Below are 20,237 nucleotides of genomic sequence, written 5' to 3' on the forward strand. Positions count from 1 at the left end.
ACATACATAGCGTAGCAGAATCAGCAACGAGCCTAAGAGCCCTGGGTTGAAACCCTAGATTGAAATTTTAACTGTTGTGAAACCACTGACAAGTTATTTAACTTTTCTACTTCTCCCAACATAACAGGTGATAGTACCTGGGGAAAGTTGATTTAAATGACGTATGTGAAACACCAGGCACACCCCAAGTACCCAGTAGATGTTAATCCCCCCACCCCCGCCACTGCCCCCCTTCTCTTTTTGTTTTCTTTCTGCCATTTGGGTCAGTTTTCTCGATATTCATCATCACTGTCTCTTCCTTCGTCCCCGTGTATAGAATCTCCAGAACTGCAATTGAAACAAGCCTTTGAGAGAGACCTTAAATCATTTACTCTAAGCACTTATTTCAGAGCTGAGCAAGGTGAAGTTCTGAGGTTCCAGTAACTTGACTGACTTCACACAGCTAAGGTCGTGGTCACCTTTGATTGAGATTTTCAAGTTTCCTAACTTTGGCTCTAGAACTAACTTGGTTTATTCATTCTTCAGTTTTTTCTTTATTTCAATCATTCATTCATCTAACTTTTTTTGAATTGTTGCAGACATTGCTCTAAGCACGGGGGTACACTGATTGAATAAGAGAGCGAATGGAGGTTACAGCCCAGTGGAAAAGGCATGGCTGCCTCCGAGGACTGGTCAGCATTCTCCCCATTTCCACTGTACCTGTGAGACTAACTTCTCACAGCTAAACCTGAACATTCTTCCTTGGTAGAGTAGCAAGGGGCACATAGCCTCTGAATGGGAATCAGGAGGAGCAAACTTAGGTTGAAAAGAGGTGAATGTGTCATTCAGGAACTTGCCTGCATCCTCACAATCTTTTGTGGTGAAAGTAATCAAGCTCCAGTTTTACTGGGAAGAATGTGACTAATCTTTGGTTTGAAGGTGTTTTCTAACCTTGAAAAGTGCTTTCCGCTTTGGAGTTTGTAGGGTCCCTGACCATGTGTATGAATAGCAAGCCTATCATTAGTATCAAGGATGCTGCCCATTGTTTCATGAGAAATGATGAGAAGGTGGGATCAGTTCTCTTCTGAAGTCATCTGCAACTGTCTCAAGCACGGCAGCTGATTCCTAAGGCCAGGGCCGGGTGGCAGCGAGCACTGACACCTGCAGTCTCTGAGCACAGCCTGTTACAGAGAGTCGAGACTCGTGGGAGAGAGACTGTGCGGAAGCCTGAACGCTCGGCGCAGATCTCAGGCAGTGAGCAAGTGACACTGGTCTCCTGGCACAGCGCCTCCTCCTCTGCTAATCCTGGGCCCTAAATATAGCTTGATCGTGGACTCCACCCCTCTGGCTTCGTCCTGACTCCTTTTGAGTGTTGAAGGACCCAGACTCTCCCTGTGACACCATCGTTGCTGCTTCTTTACCAAAGGCTCCCTATGTATCAAGCTATACCTGTGCAGCTTAGTCTCAGTCTGATCAAAGAGATGGCCGATTTTAGTGAGTTTTTGTGCAGAGCTGGGTATAATAGGAAGAGTTTAAACACTCCACACACAAAAAAGGGAAGATCACCAGTTGAAAGATAACAGGAGGAGAATGCATTTTGAAGAAAGCTTGTATTTAGTGGGGAGGAGCCTGAGTTCTATGAAGTTAAGGCTCACCCTTCTTTTTTTCTATTTATAACACCCTATCGTTCGGTTCTCTCAGATGCTATTTTGTTCCATACTAGTGTATCTGATTTATAAGAAATACATGGAGCTTGTAATATGTGGTTATTTAGTAGAGGGTGTTGGGGGAAAAATTGGCTCATCCTGTGAAGAAAAATAAAACCAGGTCGCTACCTAATATTATAAAGATGACAGAAGAAAATGGTGGGAGAGTATCGTGACACAGATGTAGAAAAACTTTCAAAAATATAAAACAAACAAAAAAATGAATGAACTTGATTATATCAAAGTTAAGGATATCTATTCAACAAACAACACCATGGTCACTTTTACTGGACACACAAGAAACTGGAAGAGATTATTTTAATGTCCCAAACTATCAAGGGTCTGCTATTCTAGAATACAAAAGGGACTCTCCAGAGCCAACAAGAAAAATATGGAATCCCCATTAGATGAAAGGGTAAAGCATTTGAAAAGGCAATTTTTCACAAGAGGAGTTCCCCAAAGAATTAACAAGCATATGATGAGATACTTGATGTCATTAATAAATCAGAAAAATGTCATGTAGTAACCAATAATGTTTAATTGGCGGGTAAACCCTGGTTAAACAGCAAGTACGTGCCATGTTACACTTGTTAGACTGGAAAAATTAGAAATGTAGGTGATGCCAAGCGTGTGGCAGGGAGGGGGTAGTGGAGACACAATGTGCAGCTTGGGGGCAGGGGGAATGTCAACTGGTGCTGCTATTCTGGAGCACTATTTGGCGAGAGTAGTCAGGTTAAATGTATCCCGGCCCTGTGACCCATAGACTCTGTTCATGGGCTTGCACCTCAAAGAAACTCTCCTACGGGGCCATAAGGGAACACATCTGAGGTCCTTACTGTGGAGAGGAGTGGAGGCAACCTGGGGAGTAGATAAGTAGGTTCCAAGACATCTTAGACCATATGGGAGTTAGAAACAATGGATTAGATGTTACAGGGAATGTGTGTGTGTGTGTGTGTGTGTGTGGCATCTGACTCTTTGAAACCCCATGTACTGTAGCCAGCCAGATGTCCATGGAATTTTCCAGGCAAGAATACCGAGTGGGTTGCCATTTCCTGCTCCAGGGGATCTTCCTGGTCTAGGGGTTGAACCTGCATCTCTTGCGTCTCCTGCCTTGGCAGGTGGAATCTTTACCACTGTTCCACCTGGGAAGCCTATACAGGGAACCTGGGAGGATCTTAAAACATTGTATGGAATAAATGTTTAGTAAGTAAAGGGATAGTTAGGAAGTTTGAGATCGACATGTACACACTGCTGTATTTAAAATGGATAAGCAACAAGGACCAACTGTATAGCACAGGAAACTCTGCTCAATACTCTTTTGTAGCCTGAATGGAAGGGGAGTTTGGGGGAAGAATGGATACATGTATAGGTACGGCTGAGTCCCTTTGCCATTCACCTGAAACCATCACAGCATTGTTAATTAGCTGAACTCCAATACAAAAGAGAAAGTTAAAAAACAAACAAAATCAACAAGGAGATGGATGAGGCCTATAGTATAAGTACATACAGAGGTTAAGAAATCTTGCACACAAAACAGTAACACATCTTTTGTAAGAATGTAAAGGGCTTCCCAGATGGCTCAGTGGTAACGAATCTCCCAGGGGACTCAGCGGTAATGTAGGAGATGCGGGTTCTATTCCTGGCTTTGGGAAGATCCCCTGGAGAAGGACATGGCAATCCACTCCAGTATTCTGCCTGGGAAATCCCAAGGACAGAGGAGTCTGGTGGGCTACAGTCCATAGGGTCGCAAAAGAGTCAGGCATGACTTAGTGACTAAACAAAAACAAATGCAAACAAAGGGCTTTACATAAATAAATTAAAATGGTTGGGAAGGGGATCAAGATTGGGGGAAAGGAAGCAAACCAAGAGACATACAAAGAATTAAGCTGGCTGCACTTCAGAGACCATTTTGATTTTTACCTAGACTTGCAGAAGAGAGTGACAGATGGGTGGGAGAGGATGGAGAGGCCAGTCTCCCACCTCCCAGCTTTAGCTAAATGCTTGACAGTCTGCAGTCACTAATGTTTCATGAATGATTTGAATAAACATCCAGCTGGTGCCATTATTCAGAACTTCACTAATCCTCTGATGTTATTCTCCTGGAAGTGCTGGAGAACGTATAAGGTAGAGAGACCTGTGAGTTTGCTTGGCCCATGGGCAGGAGGTAGACTGATCCTACCCATTGTAACTATTCTCTACTGAAAAATAAAGTGCCAGATTATCTGTATGGTTTATTTGTTTGATCCTAAGTAAAACATATATAAAGACCAAAGCTGGATCAGCTGTCAATCCATGGTCTAGCAGTTTATTGGCACAAACTCCTGAATAATATTTGGCATAATATACTGTTGTCACCCTTTATATAATATACATTCTGAGAAAATTATAGTCATGCTAGCTGTGGTGTTAAATAACTCTTACTGGTAAGAGCCATCCATGGAATCCTCTAAGGGTGAACCTCAGGGTTTCCATCCAGTTTTTCTGGATTTGACATATCATATTGTTTAGCATCCTGGGAGAAATGGTCATTCATTCATAGTTTATACACAGAAAAATAATTTAGCCAGTTGCTGGGCTCATCTGTTCTCTTGTGGTTCTATTTCTTCCTTTAGCACATCTCTCTTCATGCATCTGCTTGGTGGCTGTCTCATTTTTATCTCTCTGTTGTTGTTTAGTCACTAAGTTGGGTCTGACTCTTTTGCGACCCCATGGACTGTCGTCTGCCAGACTCCTCTGTCTATGGGATTTCCCAGGCAAGAATCCTGGAGTGGGTTGCCATTTCCTTCTCCAGGGGATCTTTCCAATTCCTAGAACAAACCTGTGTCTCCTACTGGTAGGCGGGTTCTTTATCACTGAGCCACTAGGGGAGCCCATCTTTCTATTGGCCTAAACTAACTTTCCTAACCTGAGTGTTTTGGGCTCCATGGTTGTTGTGACCATCTGTCTTGTACGTTGCAGGATGTTTAGCAATATCCCTGGCCTCTACCCACTAGATGCCAGTAACACGCCCCAGTGTGACAACACAACATGTCTCCAAACATTGCCAAATATTTCCTGGGCACAAAATCACCTCAGGTCAATAACCATTAGCTAGGCAAAGAACTTGGGACACATCAGTGTTTCTGTTCAAAAGCTATTTTAGAAATGTTCTTATCCATCTTTAGGATTCAAGATACAACATGCCTTTTGCTGCTTCTGTTAGGTAAATATCTTGAACTTGTGTGTCAGTCAGTAAGTCGTGTCTGACTTTTGTAACCCTGTGAACTGGGTTCACAGGAACCCAGGAACCCACCAGGCTCCTCTGTCCATAGGATTTCCCAGGCAAAAATATTGGAGTGGGTTGCCATTTCCTTCTTCAGGGAATATTCCCAATCCGGGGACTGAACCAATGTCTGCTGTATTGCAGGCATATTCTTTATCATTGAGCCACCAGGGACCACTAGATGTTCAAAAAAATGGTTCCAGAGACTTTCCTGGTGGTCAGTGGTTAAGACTCCATGGTTCCAGTGCTGGGGCACAGGTTTGATCCCTAGTTGGGGAACTAAGATCCTGCATGCCACACAGCCAAAAACAAAGTGAAACAAACAGAAAAGATGGTTCTAGGTAATCATCTGGCCAAATCTACTCATGGTGAAAGGAGAACTGGGGCCCATTTTCTGAACTAATTCAGAAACAAAACAAAACAAAACACAAAAACTAAATCTCCACACAGAACTAATAGAGTAATTAAGGCCAATGTGTTTTTTGTGCCCCTGTTTTCCAGAGTAATTGCTTCAGTTTTCTTTTTGCCACAGCTGGGGTTTTCTAAGATTTGCAACACAAGAACAATCTTGGTATTCTTGAATGGCTTCTTTTGACTCAATAATCATTGCCATGAAAATAGTGTCCTAAAAATTAGGGTTCATAGAACCAAGAAAAATGGAAAGCATGTGAAAGGATTGATGATCTACCTGAGATTGTTTGAAAGACAAAATGAGGAAAATCTGTGGGTATTCCTATTGATACCACAGCACAGCACATCAGAAAATGACTGAGGTTGATCGTGTAGATGATGATTATGAAGAGGGAAGGGAATTAGATTTTAATTTTGCTCTCGTTTAGAAATTTCTTTTACAGTTGTAGTTATTATTCACTCTTAACTGATACAGGGCCAGGTTTAGGAAGACTGATGCCCTAAGAGGGTCCTCTAACTGCAAACCAGAGATGTTAAATCCTCGGACCTCCCTGGTGGTCCAGTGGTTAAGAATCTGTCTGCCAATGCAGGGATGGGTCTGATCCCTGGTTCAGGAAGATTCTATATGCAAAGGGGCAACTAAGCTTGCGTGCCACAACTACTGAGCTGTGTGCTCTCGAGCCGGTTCTCTGCAACAGTAGAAACCACTGCAATGAGAAGCAACTAGAAAGAAACTGCCACTCCCAAAACTAGAGAATAAAAAAATCAAAGAAAGCAAAACAAAAAAGAGTGTTAAATCCTCTAGAATTATAGTGAAAAGGACAAAGGCAATTGATCATTCTCTAGTTCCATGTTTGTTTGTTTGTTTGTTTTTTAAGATTAGAACATCTTCATGTTCTAATTCTTTGTTTTTCCTGGCTGCACTATATGGCTTGTAGGATCTTAGTTCCCTAACCAGGGATCAAACCCACAGCACCTGCAGTGGAAACTCAGAGTCTTAACCACTGGACAGCCAGGAAATTTTCTAGTTCCACATTTTGATTGAGAGAATTGATACATAAAATGGGATAGGGGCAGAGTTTGTCACCATGGTGATGAGGCTGGTCTATTGTGGGGATTGAAGAAATGAGAAAAACTGGAGAAAAGGAGGATGCATGAGACATCAAGGAGCATTTGGGGGGAAAAAATGAAGCCCAAAGAGAAACCGCAAGCTTTCTGGATGAAAGAGATTAGAATCCTGGAGAACAGGGGATCCTGATGAGCAAATGACTGAGGTCTTTTATTCTGTAGTTGGTGCCGGATCCATGGAGACATCAATTCCCAGTCAGGCCCCTCACCCACACAGTGCTGCCTGGGGCTCCCTGCCTTTCACATAAACTCCCTCAATTCCTCACGATGGCCAGTGAGGTGGGGCAGAGAAGAACCCATTCCACAGATGGGAATATGAGAGACAGAAGGAGGGGGCTCACTGAGTTCACAAAGCCCCTGGGAGGGGAGTCACACACTGGGTGTCTGGTTCTCAGTCACTCACACCACATGGCTGCCTGGCCTCAGCAGATGCTCAGAGAGCAGAGTTTGTGATAGGAAGGTCTCAGAATGATGACTGAGGACTGAATCAGTTTCTCCGGAGAAGCAGGAAGGTAGAGGGGGAAACACTAAAAAAGACTGGTGTATGAAGGTTAAGTGAATTTTTTCTTTAGACTAATGGTAAATTACATATTTCTCCATTCTATTTAAAATATATTTTCCAGAGTTTAGCTGAACTGGACTGCAGTGGATGCCTGGAGTAGTGGAGGTGTGACTCAAGAAATAGGACCATTACAGAGAGGAGAGAACAGCCTTCTTTGTTTTAGAGTGGGCAGTTACCCCTAAATTCTTAGATGACAGAGAAAAAGCTCCTGAGCCTTTATCTTTACTGACCTGTGGACCCCAGGACCAGGGCAGAGTTGTCATTTCTGGAGAACAGAAGGAGAATGCAATAAGTAGGGCTTGGCCTCATTGCACCACTGGCTTGCGGATTACATTTAATGCAGAACAGAGCTGAGCCTGTTCTTGGAAATGATAAGCCCAAACGACTAAGCTGCTGGTTGTTGTGAGCATTCATCCAGCAAGTGGAAGTTTCCAGAATTTAGGTGAAAATGGGCTAGGCGGACAATAAAATCAGGCACAGGAGAAGAAATTATTTTGTTTTTGCCACTTCGGTCTGTCTCTATAAACTCACCTTATAGTTTATAGAGAATTTCTTCATCTGATCTAGGCAACAGTTGGCTGGAATTTATAGCTGAATTCAACCACATGGACTCATTGAACGAGCCATTATTCAGTTTTCAGTGCAAGGAGGAAATAGAGGCCACCTCAAATTTTGATGAAATACTGAGGAAGTTAAATAATTCTTTGGATAAAGGTGTATAAAGGTTGGAGGGAGGCAGAGATAAATGAACCCTCCTAGTCCTCCACAAAATGTATGATTCTAGTTGTATATAATTTATCACCTTGGATTTAGGGACAGAAATTGATTATATTTCAAAAGCAGCTAAGTAGAAGCTTATTTGAATTTGAGCAATAGATAAAGCCAAAGAGAAGAGAATAGAAGATTTAAATAGAAACATCCAAGAAAATAGCATTTAGAGATTGGTAGAGGGACATCCCTTGTGGTCCAGTGGCAAGAACCTGTCTTTCAAAGCAAGGTACTTGGGTTCCATCCGTGGTTGGAGAACTAAAATTGCACGTACCATGGGGCATCTAAGCCCACGTGCCACAACTAGAGAGAAGCCTATGCTCTGCAACTAGAGAAGCCCGTATGCTGCACCTAAGACTGGACACAGCCAAATAAGTAAGTATTTTAAAGAAAAGAGTGTGGGAAAGGTTAGGGTTCCCGTGTTATACCCGTGTTGCATTGGGGTCTGACTTCATAGTCTGTAGATAATGCTTCAGGAATGCGGGTACTTTTCCTAGGTGTAACACTGTTGACCAATATAGAGAACCATCAGTGGATACCATTTGTTCCAATATTATGACCTTTTCAGTTCAGTTCAGTCACTCAGTCATGTCCGACTCTTTGTGACCCCATGAATCACAGCACGCCAGGCCTCCCTGTCCATCACCAACTGCCGGAGTTCACTCAGACTCACGTCCATTGAGTCGGTGATGCCATCCAGCCATCTCATCCTCTGTCATCCCCTTCTCCTCCTGCCCCCAATCCCTCCCAGCATCAGAGTCTTTTCCAATGAGTCAACACTTCGTATGAGGTGGCCAAAGTACTGGAGTTTCAGCTTTAGCATCATTCCTTCCAAAGAAATCCCAGGGCTGATCTCCTTCAGAATGGACTGGTTGGATCTCCTTGCAGTCCAAGGGACTCTCAAGAGTCTTCTTATGATCTTTTAGCCCTTCGCAAAAAGTTAGTTCAAGTAAATGTCATTGCTGTCATGCAGCTGGGGTGGCCCATTGGGTGGCCGTGTCTTGTCAAAACGTGCTATATATAACATTGCTTGTTGGGAGAAGCTGGGGAAGGGAGGTGAGGGTTCTGCTAATTTTCTTCTGTCCTCAGAAATGAAGAGGACCATGGCTAGGCTTCATGCTGGAACACTGCCTTCCTGTGTGCATACATAAAAAGTCAAGGTAGACTTCAATGGGGAGGACGGGGACAGGCCTCTGAGGCTGGAGAGTCTTATGCCTGGCTCCCGTGGGGCATTCTCCAGAATTCTGGGCAAAGTCCTGGCAGATTCAGGGCCCTGCAGACAACGTAGCACAGGGATGAAGCATGCTGGACCAGAACGTGGGCTCTAAGTCAGAGAAACCTGGGCTTGAATCTGAGCCCTGCCATTTCCTGGTTTGGTAATTTTAGTCCATTATTTCTCTAAAGCCTGTTTTTTTCATCTTTAAAATGGAGATAGGAACTTCCCTGGTGTTCCAGTGGTTAAGACTCCATGGTTTTAACTGCAGGGGGTGGGGGGTCAATCCCTGATCCAGGAACTAAGATCCCACATGACATGCAGTCCAAAAAAAAAAAAAAAAAAAAACAGAAAGCAAATAAGCATTGGTCTAAGGTATATTATTTCAATAAGAGAATAACAATAACAACTAACATTAAGAAATGAAAGACTCCTTTAAAAAGTAGACTAAAATAGGTAAAAAATAGAACCTATGGCTGATTCATGTTGATGTTTGACAGAAAACAAAAATTTTTGTAAAGCAATTATCATTCAATTGAAAAATAAATAAGTTAAAAAAACTAAAAAATAAATGGTGACTGCCATAGCCAAGGTAAAAAAAAAAAAAAAATAGAGATAATAGTATATCAACTTGTGGGATTCCTGTGAGGATTAGTAGGATTATCTGTGAACTTTACATGCTGTTGTGAACACTCAATAAGTGGTAGCAATTAGGATTATTTTGTTTCTTAAGCTTGCAGTCAAGCTTCATCATATGACAGAAATAGAGCAGCATTCTTTAGACATGGCCTTCTGGGCAAAGTTGGGAGCCCCCAATAGATAAGACCAAGAACTCCTTGGAGGAAGTTAGTCAGCGTCCCCTCCCCTTGTGATCGTGGACTCCCTTAACCTCCCAGCTCCAATACCCTACTTCATCCCAGACAACCTGCCAGACACAGTAGCTGGTCCCGTGTTGTGACATAAAGGGGATTTTTACTTAAAGAGTCTGAGTGGAACAGTTTCAAACCTTGTTATTTGCTTCTGAAGCATTTGGTTATGCAGCCTTCATGGCCTCATTGCTCCTCCAGTGTTCAGGACCTAAGAGTGCTTGTGGAAGGAGATGGCCATGGCAGAGACACAGCAAGTTCCCACGCCCCTTCCTGCGAGGCTGGGTGAAGTCAGGCTGGATTTACTGACACTTATTAATTGCTCCATCGGAAACTTTGCCAAAACCTCCTTGAAAATCATGGCAGGAAGTAAGCAACAGAGTCGGCTGAGAAAAGGTTACAGCCTGAAAGTGGGGGAGGGAATAGAGTCACTGGAGAGGGAGAAAGACTAGGGGGACGAGAGGATAAAAGGATGAGGAAATCAAGGCAGATGAGAGGAAAATAAAGTCCTGAAAATTGAAAAGAAAACTGAAGGGAGATGGAGCTTTCTGATGCTGATGAAACTTAAGAATTAGGAAATTAAGATAGTTATAGAAAGCAGAGTGAGATGGTTAGAAAGCCTTACACAGGGAAATCAGCCTTAGGAAGGGGCTTTTGAGGCATCATATGATCCATCGCCCAGTCTTTATAACTGAAGAAAAGAAGAAAGGGGGGAAAAAAGGGAAGCGAGAATCATTTGTCTCCCTTTTGGCAAAACTAGGGGATCGGACTGTGATCTATAAAGCCTTTTTCACAGTTTAACAATCTATGAATTTATAATTTATAACAATCTATGAATTTATAATCTACAACAATCTATGAATTTATATGATTCCTTATTTGTTTAAGGTACATCACTGTGGTCTGTGTAACTTCCATGAAAGTCATTTTGTGGTAGATAGCATGAATGTGTTTGATCTTCCCATAATGTCAGTATCGTAATGCCCTTCAAAGTTTTAAGTAGCTTACACAGTATGATCATTTCAAAAAAAATTGACCAGCCCCCGGGTATGTTCTGGAACTACTGCTTGAACTTTTGGGGAAGTAAGAATCTAGGCTAGAACCAGGTCCTAGAACGTTCTGGCCTTCCCTTGGGAGACTCCTCCGTCTGCTCATTGTTGAACTCTACAATATCTGTTTCTTTGGTGTCCAGGTTTTCTATTAAATACAGCACATCAGGAGAGACTTGAGAACCCGCCGCAAACGTGATTCCACTGGTCTCTGAGGATGTTTCTGGGTCCAGTAAAGGAAGTGGCTCAGGGTTCATGGGATCCAGACTTAGGCCTGCCAGGGAGGTGCGGCTGGAGTCCGGGAGCCTCCACTTTTGGGGGGACTTGTCCTTCTGATGAGGGTCCTCCTCAGAGGCAGACTTGAGGCTGTCTTTCTCAGCTTTGGCTGGAACAGTCTGGGAACGAGGGTCCCTAGGAGGCACGTCTTTCTCGAAGGAGAACGGGACTGACCCCACAGGGTCCTCCTGCTGCCCAGGCCTGCTGGGCTGAAGCCCTGTAAAGTCGGAGCTCTGGATGGAGGCCGTGGAGTCACGGTGGTCGTGCTCTGCCACAGGTGCTAGTGCTTCGGTGGCTGTGAGCAACACCTCGGGGACCTGCGGCATTTTGGTGGGGGAGCCCCTCACACTGGACTGTGGACTCAGGCTGGTCTCTCGGATGGTGGACAGCTCTCCCAGGCTGGAGCGCAGCTTGGGGCTCCCCTTTGGAGACTGGGGGTGCTTCCGAGCGGCCGAGGCACGGTGAGGGCTTCTTGGAGGCACATCCAGCAGATCCCTGGTTGGGCTGAGGTCGCTCGGGGGGAAGAACATGGAGCTGTCGCTGGCCTGCCTCCCGTAGCTTCTCCTCCTGGGGCTTGAGGCATGTTCGTGAGCGCTCAGGAACCTCTTGACTCTTCTAATCACCGAATGGCGATGACCGTGCTTCTCAAAATCCCACAGCCACTCGTCACCCAGCAGATCGGACCCAGACAACCTGAAACACATGAGGACAAAATGCAGGCAGGGCAGCTTCAGGGGGTTGACCTTGGGAGTCAAAGGCCAAGCAGAGTCTCAAAATTAAGGACCAAGTGTGATATTTTCACATTATAGATTTTGAAATGGAGGAGGGAGTGGGTACTTTAAGGTGAGATAATCTAGCAGAGGTTCTCAAACTTTTGGGTCTTCTACATTTTTAAAAGTTACTGAGTACCCTGGAGATTGGTTTATGTGGTTATGGCTACTGCTATTTACAGTGTTGGAAACGATGACTGAGGACTATAAAAAAGCACAAGAATGTCCAAGCGCACATTTCATGAACTCAGTGATGACATCATCGCATAGCATGTAGCCTCTGGGAAATTCCATTGTATACTCACAAAAAAACAAGAGTGAAAAGGGCACATAACAGTTTACTGTTATTATGAAAATAGTTTTGACCTTAAGGGCTTGGATTTCGGGGTCTTGATTCTTGGGGATTTTCCAGAGGTCCCTGCCCAGACTTGGAGAATCACGGATCTAGAGACTTGGACATTTAAAAAAATAGATATAATATGTGTTCTTTCTCTTTTGTTACAGGTGAATGAAAGCCATGTTTTCCCAGGGTATATATAAACCCCCAAAACAATGGATCCTAGCTAAATTCAAGACAATCCAAACAACAGCTAACATTTACTGACCATGCACCTCCCATGTACTGCTGCTAAGTCACTTCAGTTGTGTCCAACTCTGTGTGACCCCAGAGACGGCAGCCCACCAGGCTCCCCCACCCCTGGGATTCTCCAGGCAAGAACACTGGAGTGGGTTGCCATTTCCTTCTCCAATGCATGAAAGTGAAAAGTGAAAGGGAAGTCGCTCAGTCGTGTCCAACTCTTAGCGACCCCATGGACTGCAGCCTACCAGGCTCCTCCATCCATGGGATTTTCCAGGCAAGAGTACTGGAGTGGGGTGCCATCACCTTCTCCATCCCATGTACTAATTCAAGCAATTATCACAGTATGCTTGTGCCGTTATTATTCACGTTCTGCAGGTAAGGAAACTGAGGCCCTAGAGATTCATTAAGGCTATATACAGTTAGTGAGGGCTGAACCCAGAATATCTGATTCCAAAACCTTTGTTTTTTCTCCTAATAATCCATTTGTGTATACTTTATAAAAGTTGCTGGCAGTTAATGTATGATTAGACAGAGGAAGTATATTCAGGGAATGTTTGAAATTAGACATTAAGCTTTCATTCTTAACAGAAGTTGAGTGCTAATTCTGTATGCATCACAGACATTTTAACCCATAGTTGATGGCTGGATGGCATCACTGACTCGAAGGACGTGAGTTTGGGTGAACTCCAGGAGTTGGTGATGGACAGGGAGGCCTGGTGTGCTGCAATTCATGGGGTCGCAGAGAGTCAGACACGACTGAGTGACTGAACTGAACTGAACTGGACTGGCTGTAAATACAGTATGAAGCTAACTAGAGCCTTACTTGCCAACGTGCTGCCCTCCAGCACTAAAAACAAAGACAAAATGGTAGCACAGGAACTGCCAAAGAAAACACACTCTGCCCCTCACGTGCACTCCTTTCTATTTCCACAAACAGAACCCCTTGCGTCTTGTTTTCCATCAAAAACTTCAACTATGGAATTTGAAATAAACTTAAGGAAAAAGACATTTGCAACATGACAGCAACAAATAATTGTTAAAACGGTCCTCTTTCTCAAACATGTGTCCCCTTAAAAAAATTGTAAATACTGTAAGCGCCAAAGCCTTTGTTCTTAATCCCTTTTATATGAAGTCTGCTACGTAGGTGTCAAATGTTGAGGTAGAGCCCAGGGATAAAATAATATGTACAATATATTCTTTGTACAGAGGTCTTTGATATCATTCCTTGCCCATTCTTTGTGTTTCTGTATTTGTGGAAGGAGTACATCCCTGGAGGTGGTTGGGCTCCACTGGTGATTAAGTCTGATTGATTTGGTTGTTTTTATTTTTTCTTTTTAATTTTATTTTATTTTTAAACTTTACAATATTGTATTAGTTTTGCCAAATATCGAAATGAATCCACCACAGGTATACATGTGTTCCCCATCCTGAACCCTCCTTCCTCCTCCCTCCCCATATCCTCCCTCTGGGTCGTCCCAGTGCACCAGCCCCAAGCATCCAGTATCGTGCATTGAACCTGGACTGGCAACTCGTTTCATACATGATATTATACATGTTTCAATGCCATTCTCCCAAATCTTCCCACCCTCTCCCTCTCCCACAGAGTCCATAAGACTGTTCTATACATCAGTGTCTCTTTTGCTGTCTCGTACACAGGGTTATTGCTACCATCTTTCTAAATTCCATATATATGCGTTAGTATACTCTATTGGTGTTTTTCTTTCTGGCTTACTTCACTGTGTATAATAGGCTCCAGTTTCATCCACCTCATTAGAACTGATTCAAATGTATTCTTTTTAATGGCTGAGTAATACTCCATTGTGTATATGTACCACAGCTTTCTTATCCATTCATCTGCTGATGAGCATCTAGGTTGCTTCCATGTCCTGGCTATTATAAACAGTGCTGCGATGAACATTGGGGTACACGTGTCTCTTTCCCTTCTGGTTTCCTCAGTGTGTATGCCCAGCAGTGGGATTACTGGATCATAAGGCATTTTGAAGAATACTCTGTTGAATTTTTAACCTTGAGACATAAAATAAATAATCCTGGGCTTCCCTGGAGGCGCTAGTGATCAAGAATCAGCCTGCCAATGCAGAATGCAGGAGGCACAAGAGATGCAGGTTCAAATCCCTGGGTCTGTAAGATGCCCTGGAAGAAGAAATGGCATCCCACTCCAGTATTCTGGCCTGGAGAATTCCATGAATAGAGGAGGCTGGAGGGCTACAGTCCATGGGCTTGCAAAGAGTCAGACATGACTGAGCATGTAAACGACTGATCACGCACACATGTATGCACAAATAATCCTACCATTTTTAACCTTCTCCTTCAAGGCTGAAATAAATGGATGATTGAGATAACAGTAAGGGATACTGTTTAGTAAGGTAGGCTCCTGCCTTGGATCATCTGGTTATTTGTCTCACATCTCTGTGAATGTGCAGTCTTAAGGAAGCTCCAAGAAGAACTGCTTAAAGACTTGCCCTTATACAGATGCTCCTGCTGACGCTAGGAGCAACAGTGACCTGGCCATCCCATTCCAGTGTTGCACTGATGTCTGCAGTGACAAGATGCTAAAACTGGGTGCATTTTATGGGACATAGAGGAAAAAATTGGAACAGCATAATATTGGTGTAACCTGAAAGGGCAAAGCGAGTGGCCAAAGACAACGTCATTCTTCCGTGTTAATGAATAAAAGATGGACGATTGAGATGATTAACTGGCTAAATGTGGTGGGATGGCATCCGATTACCACCTTGTACTGTTATTCTAAAGCCGTGGCAGTGCCCTTGGCTACCAGATAGCCTTCTGGCCCAGCCTCCAGCCTGCACAGCTCAGGTTCTGTTACATTGACTTGAGAAACGCCAGGTTCATGCTTCAGCAGCCTTGGTGACACTACTTGATGCATTTCATTAGGTCAGATCTCCAGTCATACTCCAGGAACCCATTTAGTTACAGAGGACATGGGAGCAGTGGATCCCTAAGATTGCCATGCTGGACATGCCCTGGGAACCGAGGTGTGCCTGACAACGCCTCTTTATAAGACAGGCCTCTGTCCTCCATGTGGGAGCTTGACTTTTTTATTTGGGATTTGTTTTCCTTAAAGTGAAAATGTTAGTCACGCAGTCATAGCTGACTGTTTACCACCCCATGGACTGTAGCCCCCCAGGCTCCACTGTCCGTGGGATTTCCCAGGCAAGAATTCTGAAGTGGGTTTCCATTCCCTTCTCCAGGGAATCTTCCTGAGCAAAGGATTGAACTCAGGCCTCCTGCATTGCTGGTGGATTCTTTACCATCTGAGCCACCAGGGAAGCCTATCTTCTTTAACTACTTCTTTTTTTCCCCTTAACTATTTCCAAGCCACACAACCTTGTAAGAATGACAAAATCTTCTAGGAAAAAATGTTAGTATGATTATTACTTCAAAACTTCATGAACCTTATAGAAAAACCTTTCTAACTATGCACTGATGTAGTGGATGTATATACTCAACTGAGGTAAAGAATTAAGGCCTTGGGTCATACACTGGAGAAAACCAAATCAGTTGCAAAGAGTAAATGCCAGACAGGTCAGTGTTCTTGCTGCTGTTCTACTGATTATCCCGCTGACATTGGGCAGGATTACCCATGAGGTCCTATTGCACCTTCCTGCCTCTGAGACTGTGGTATGGACACATGAGATTTATCCACATCCCTAACTGAATGCATTGAGCATCTACCACAAACACATTTGTTGCCTTAAACTCTATATAACATAATCTAAAAGGAGGAAGAAGACATGTTTATAAATAGCTAAATTGGGGACAAATCACATTAAAAAAATATTTATTTGGTTGTGTTGGGTCTTAGTTGCATCACTTGGCTTCTTTGCTGCGGCCCACAGGCTCAGTAGTGGCACACAGGCTTAGTTTCCCCAGTGTATGTGGGATTTTAGTTCCCTGACCAGGGATCGAACCTGCATCCCCTGCATTGCAAGGCAGATTTTAAACCACTGTACTGCCAAGGAAGTTCCTAGAGTAAGTTGTTGAGTTGGTCTTTGACACTGCACTGGAATCAGATAAACAGAGAAAGGAAAGAATATTCCAGGTGGAAAAAGTGACTTGAGCAAATGCGACAGCAGGGAACTTTAGGTGTTTGTGAATAGGAAATACTTGGATTTGTGTCAAACACAGAATAGTGTCAGGCATAAAACTGGTAGCCCTGGACTGTATTATAAAGAGTCATATATACCAAGTAGAAGGATTAGGACTTTACCCCAGGGGCAGTGGGCAGCTGTGGGTCGTCTCTGCGAGTGGAGGGCCTATCTAGAGTCGTGTCATTTGGTGGTCATGTCCCAGTGGGAAAAGCTACATGGAGAGCAGCACTGTTGTGTTCTCACCCAAAAATGCTTTGGATAAGAAACCTGAGGTGGGAATTTCCCATACCATTAGTCAGAAAGACCTCTTAGTGGGTCTTTGGAAGAACACTTGGTGGTCTGTGATCTGGGGGCAGTTTTACGAACCGCATGCTGGAGTGACGAAGGAAGCCCTCCTGCTCTCCATGTTATCAAAGAGCCAAAGTGAAAGTCCCCTGCACAATGGGCTTAATGACCTTTCTTCCAAATGTTTTTGTGATGGAAGATTTCATTGCCAACCCCCAAGGCCCATCTCCTTTCTCTGACAGTCATGGTTCCCAATATGACAACAGAAACTGGTTTGAGAACAAAATGGTTTAATGATTAAAATATGCAGAATAGGGACTTGCCTGTGGCAAAGACTCTGTGCTTCCAGCACAGGGGGCCTGGCTTCAATCCCTGGTCAGGGAACTAGATCCCACAACTAAGAGTCTGCATGCTGTAACTAAAACCCAGGGCAGCCAATGACATAAAAACAAATGCAAAATAGAATATATTAAAGATTCTTTATTCCCAAGCACCTTTTAAGTCCTTTTAGACTTTATTCTCCTCCTTATTTGATTTTTTAAATGTACCTTTGCTGCTGCTGCTGCTAAGTCGCTTCAGTCGTGTCCGACTCTGTGCGACCCCATAGACGCCAGCCCACCAGGCTCCCCCATCCCTGGGATTCTCCAGGCAAGAACACTGGAGTGGGTTGCCATTTCCTTCTCCAATGCATGAAAGTGAAAAGTGAAAGTGAAGTCGTGCAGTCGTGTCGGACTCTTCGCAACCCCATGGACTGCAGCCTACCAGGCTCCTCTGTCCATGGGATTTTCCAGGCAAGAGTACTGGAGTGGGGTGCCATTGCCTTCTCCAAAATGTACCTTTAGTACAGGATAAGTACAGTCCTGAGGTCCAAATATAACACCACTTAAAATGCCCCAGAACCATTATAGCAGAAACATTATGTCATAGAATGTAAGCACCCTTATTATATTGCTATATATTAGAGAAGGTCAGCCTTGAAAATCTAAGTCTTATGTTCTGGAATTCACTCGGACTGAGATAGGCAGGTAATTAGAGACCGGAGGACATTCATGAAAAGTGCCATGCAGCCATTAGTGTCCAGAGGATGGAATTTGAGAATTACCTCTGTGGTAAGGCGGATAATTTATTTCAGGAGCTTGCAGAACCAGGATGACTGCTGCCCAGGCTAATGCTAATTAGCTGTGTGAACTTTGGAGAGTCAGTTAACCTCCCTGTGGCTTAGCATCATACTTGAGAAACTAAGCATGATGTATGAGAAACTAAGCGTGACAACAATACTCAACTTGTTTTACAAGGGTGTTTGGAAGTTCAAAAGGAATAATATATGTGGAAAAGCTTTGAAGAGTAGATGATATAAAAAGGACTCTGTCAATGACTGGCAAACTTTCAGAGATGATTTCTAAAGCACCACTGACTACATATGGTTGGAAGAAATAATAGAGTCTGTCTGAAGGTCACTCCCTTCTCTCCTTTAAGAGCGTCCTTTAAAATGTTACTACACCTCCAAGCTGCCACCTAACAATTAACATGTTGGAAGGGATGACTACTGTAGTCATTTAATGATGAGATGAGGATGTTGAGTAGATGCAGGGCAAATGAAAGGATAGGGGGAACTGGGTTTTTTGAGAGAAAGTTGATAAAACCAATCAGATGGCAGGACTGCCCTCACTTGCCTCCCAATATTGTTTTGGGTGCCATTTGCAGACATTGTCAAATCCCGCAAAAAAAAAAAAAAACAAACAAAAAAAAAACCATTTATGGCACAATATAAATTATCAGTGTAGAAAAAGAGAGAATGAGAAAGGTTGTGGCAAGTATTGGGCTATTTATGAAAGGGAGAAGGAGTATACATGGGGGAGAGAGAAGAGGTTGTATTAAGCTCAGCAGGCTAGTTGGTTCTGGAAGGAGGGAGAGCACGCGTTATTTCTACAAGTCACATCTACATGTCAGAATTGGGATGTATTCTTAATTTAATCTCAAGGGCTAAAAAGAAACAGTTTTGAAAATACCTATTGAGGACTTCCCTGGTGGTCCAATGGTTAAGAATCTGCCTGCCAAAGCAGGGGAGATGGGTTCAATCTCTGCTCCAGGAAGATCCACATGCTGCAGAACAACTAAAGCCCACAACTACTAAAGTGCTCCACAAGTACTGAAGCCCACGCTCTAGAGCCTGTGCTCCACAACAAGAGAAGCCACCGCAATGAGAAGCTTGCACACTGCAATGAAGAGTAGCCTCCACTTGCTGCAACTAGAGAAAGCCTGCATGGCAACGAAGACCTTGTGCAGCCAAAAAAAAAAAAAAATTAAATTAAATTAAAAATAAAGTGATAAAGGTTTAAAGAATATCTTTTGGATACCTACAAAACCACCAACTCCACAGTTTCCCTGGCCAATAACTAATATCTGAGGGCTCTGATATAATTAAGGCCTCTTGAAAAGGTTCTTGGGTTGCTCAGGGGTACAGGAGAACACTTGTCACTTCCTGATTGCAGAAGATGGCAGCTGACATCCAGACTTCTTGGGGTGTGTCTAACATGGAAAGACCAAAACGACCCCAACGACTTGAAAGATTTAATGTAGTTTTTCAAAGCAAGCCTTTTGCAAAACAAACCCCTTCTCTTTAGTGTGATCAGGTAAATATAGAACTTCAAACAATAAAACAAGATGATGTTTCTCTTTCTTTCTTTGTGGCCACTTTTGAAGTGGTATTTTGACAATTTAAATCAAAATAGTAAGAGGTCATTTGAACAGAGCTGAAATGAGAAATTTAGGAAAATGATATTTAATACAATGGGCTCTATGTCTCATGTCAGATTTATTGTTTTCAAATTGTGAGTGTCCTCAAAGTCAAGCAGCTGCCTTGGAGGGAGCCGAATTTGCCTGAAAATCTATCAGGGTAGAGACACGAGTGCAGGAGTGTTTATTCATGGGCAAAGCAAATGTACTCTTCAAACCCATTAGAGGTGCACACTGTTCTTTTTAACCTTCTGCACTGCAGAATCACTGTCAAAGCTAACCAGGGATTTATCAAATGAGTAAAAACCCTCATGCTAAGTTGACAGAGGCAGGCTGACAGAGGTTGTAGTCACCAAGCAACCTGCCTGCCTGCTCCTTCCCTGATGACAGAGAGATTTAAGCAGTGAAGCATCATGGGAGGTTGCTGAGCCCAGAGAGCTGGCCATCCTCCGGAGGCCTTTCTGTTGCCTCTCTGCTAGTTTGGACCAAGGATTATGGCAATTCTGGTTAAATAAC

General features: G+C 43.5%; 1 protein-coding gene across 13 annotated transcripts in view; it reads right to left on the reverse strand.

Annotated features, from left to right (window-relative positions):
• Positions 1-216: 216 nt before the first annotated feature.
• The window catches only part of BEST3 (bestrophin 3), a 64,830-nt gene continuing 44,809 nt past the window's right edge, over positions 217-20,237 (reverse strand). For 8 of the 13 annotated variants that reach the window (XM_055580368.1, XM_055580367.1, XM_055580364.1 and 5 more), the window contains one exon: positions 220-11,913. In XM_055580368.1, the coding sequence (XP_055436343.1) occupies positions 10,992-11,913 (922 nt within the window). In that variant the 3' untranslated portion in view covers positions 220-10,991. Of the gene's footprint in view, positions 11,914-20,237 lie in introns of all 13 variants that reach the window. The other 5 variants (XM_055580370.1, XM_055580369.1, XM_055580371.1 and 2 more) reach the window with 2 other exon arrangements.

The sequence above is a fragment of the Bubalus kerabau genome, chromosome 1, assembly GCF_029407905.1.
Source record: "Bubalus kerabau isolate K-KA32 ecotype Philippines breed swamp buffalo chromosome 1, PCC_UOA_SB_1v2, whole genome shotgun sequence".
NCBI lineage: Eukaryota > Metazoa > Chordata > Mammalia > Artiodactyla > Bovidae > Bubalus > Bubalus kerabau.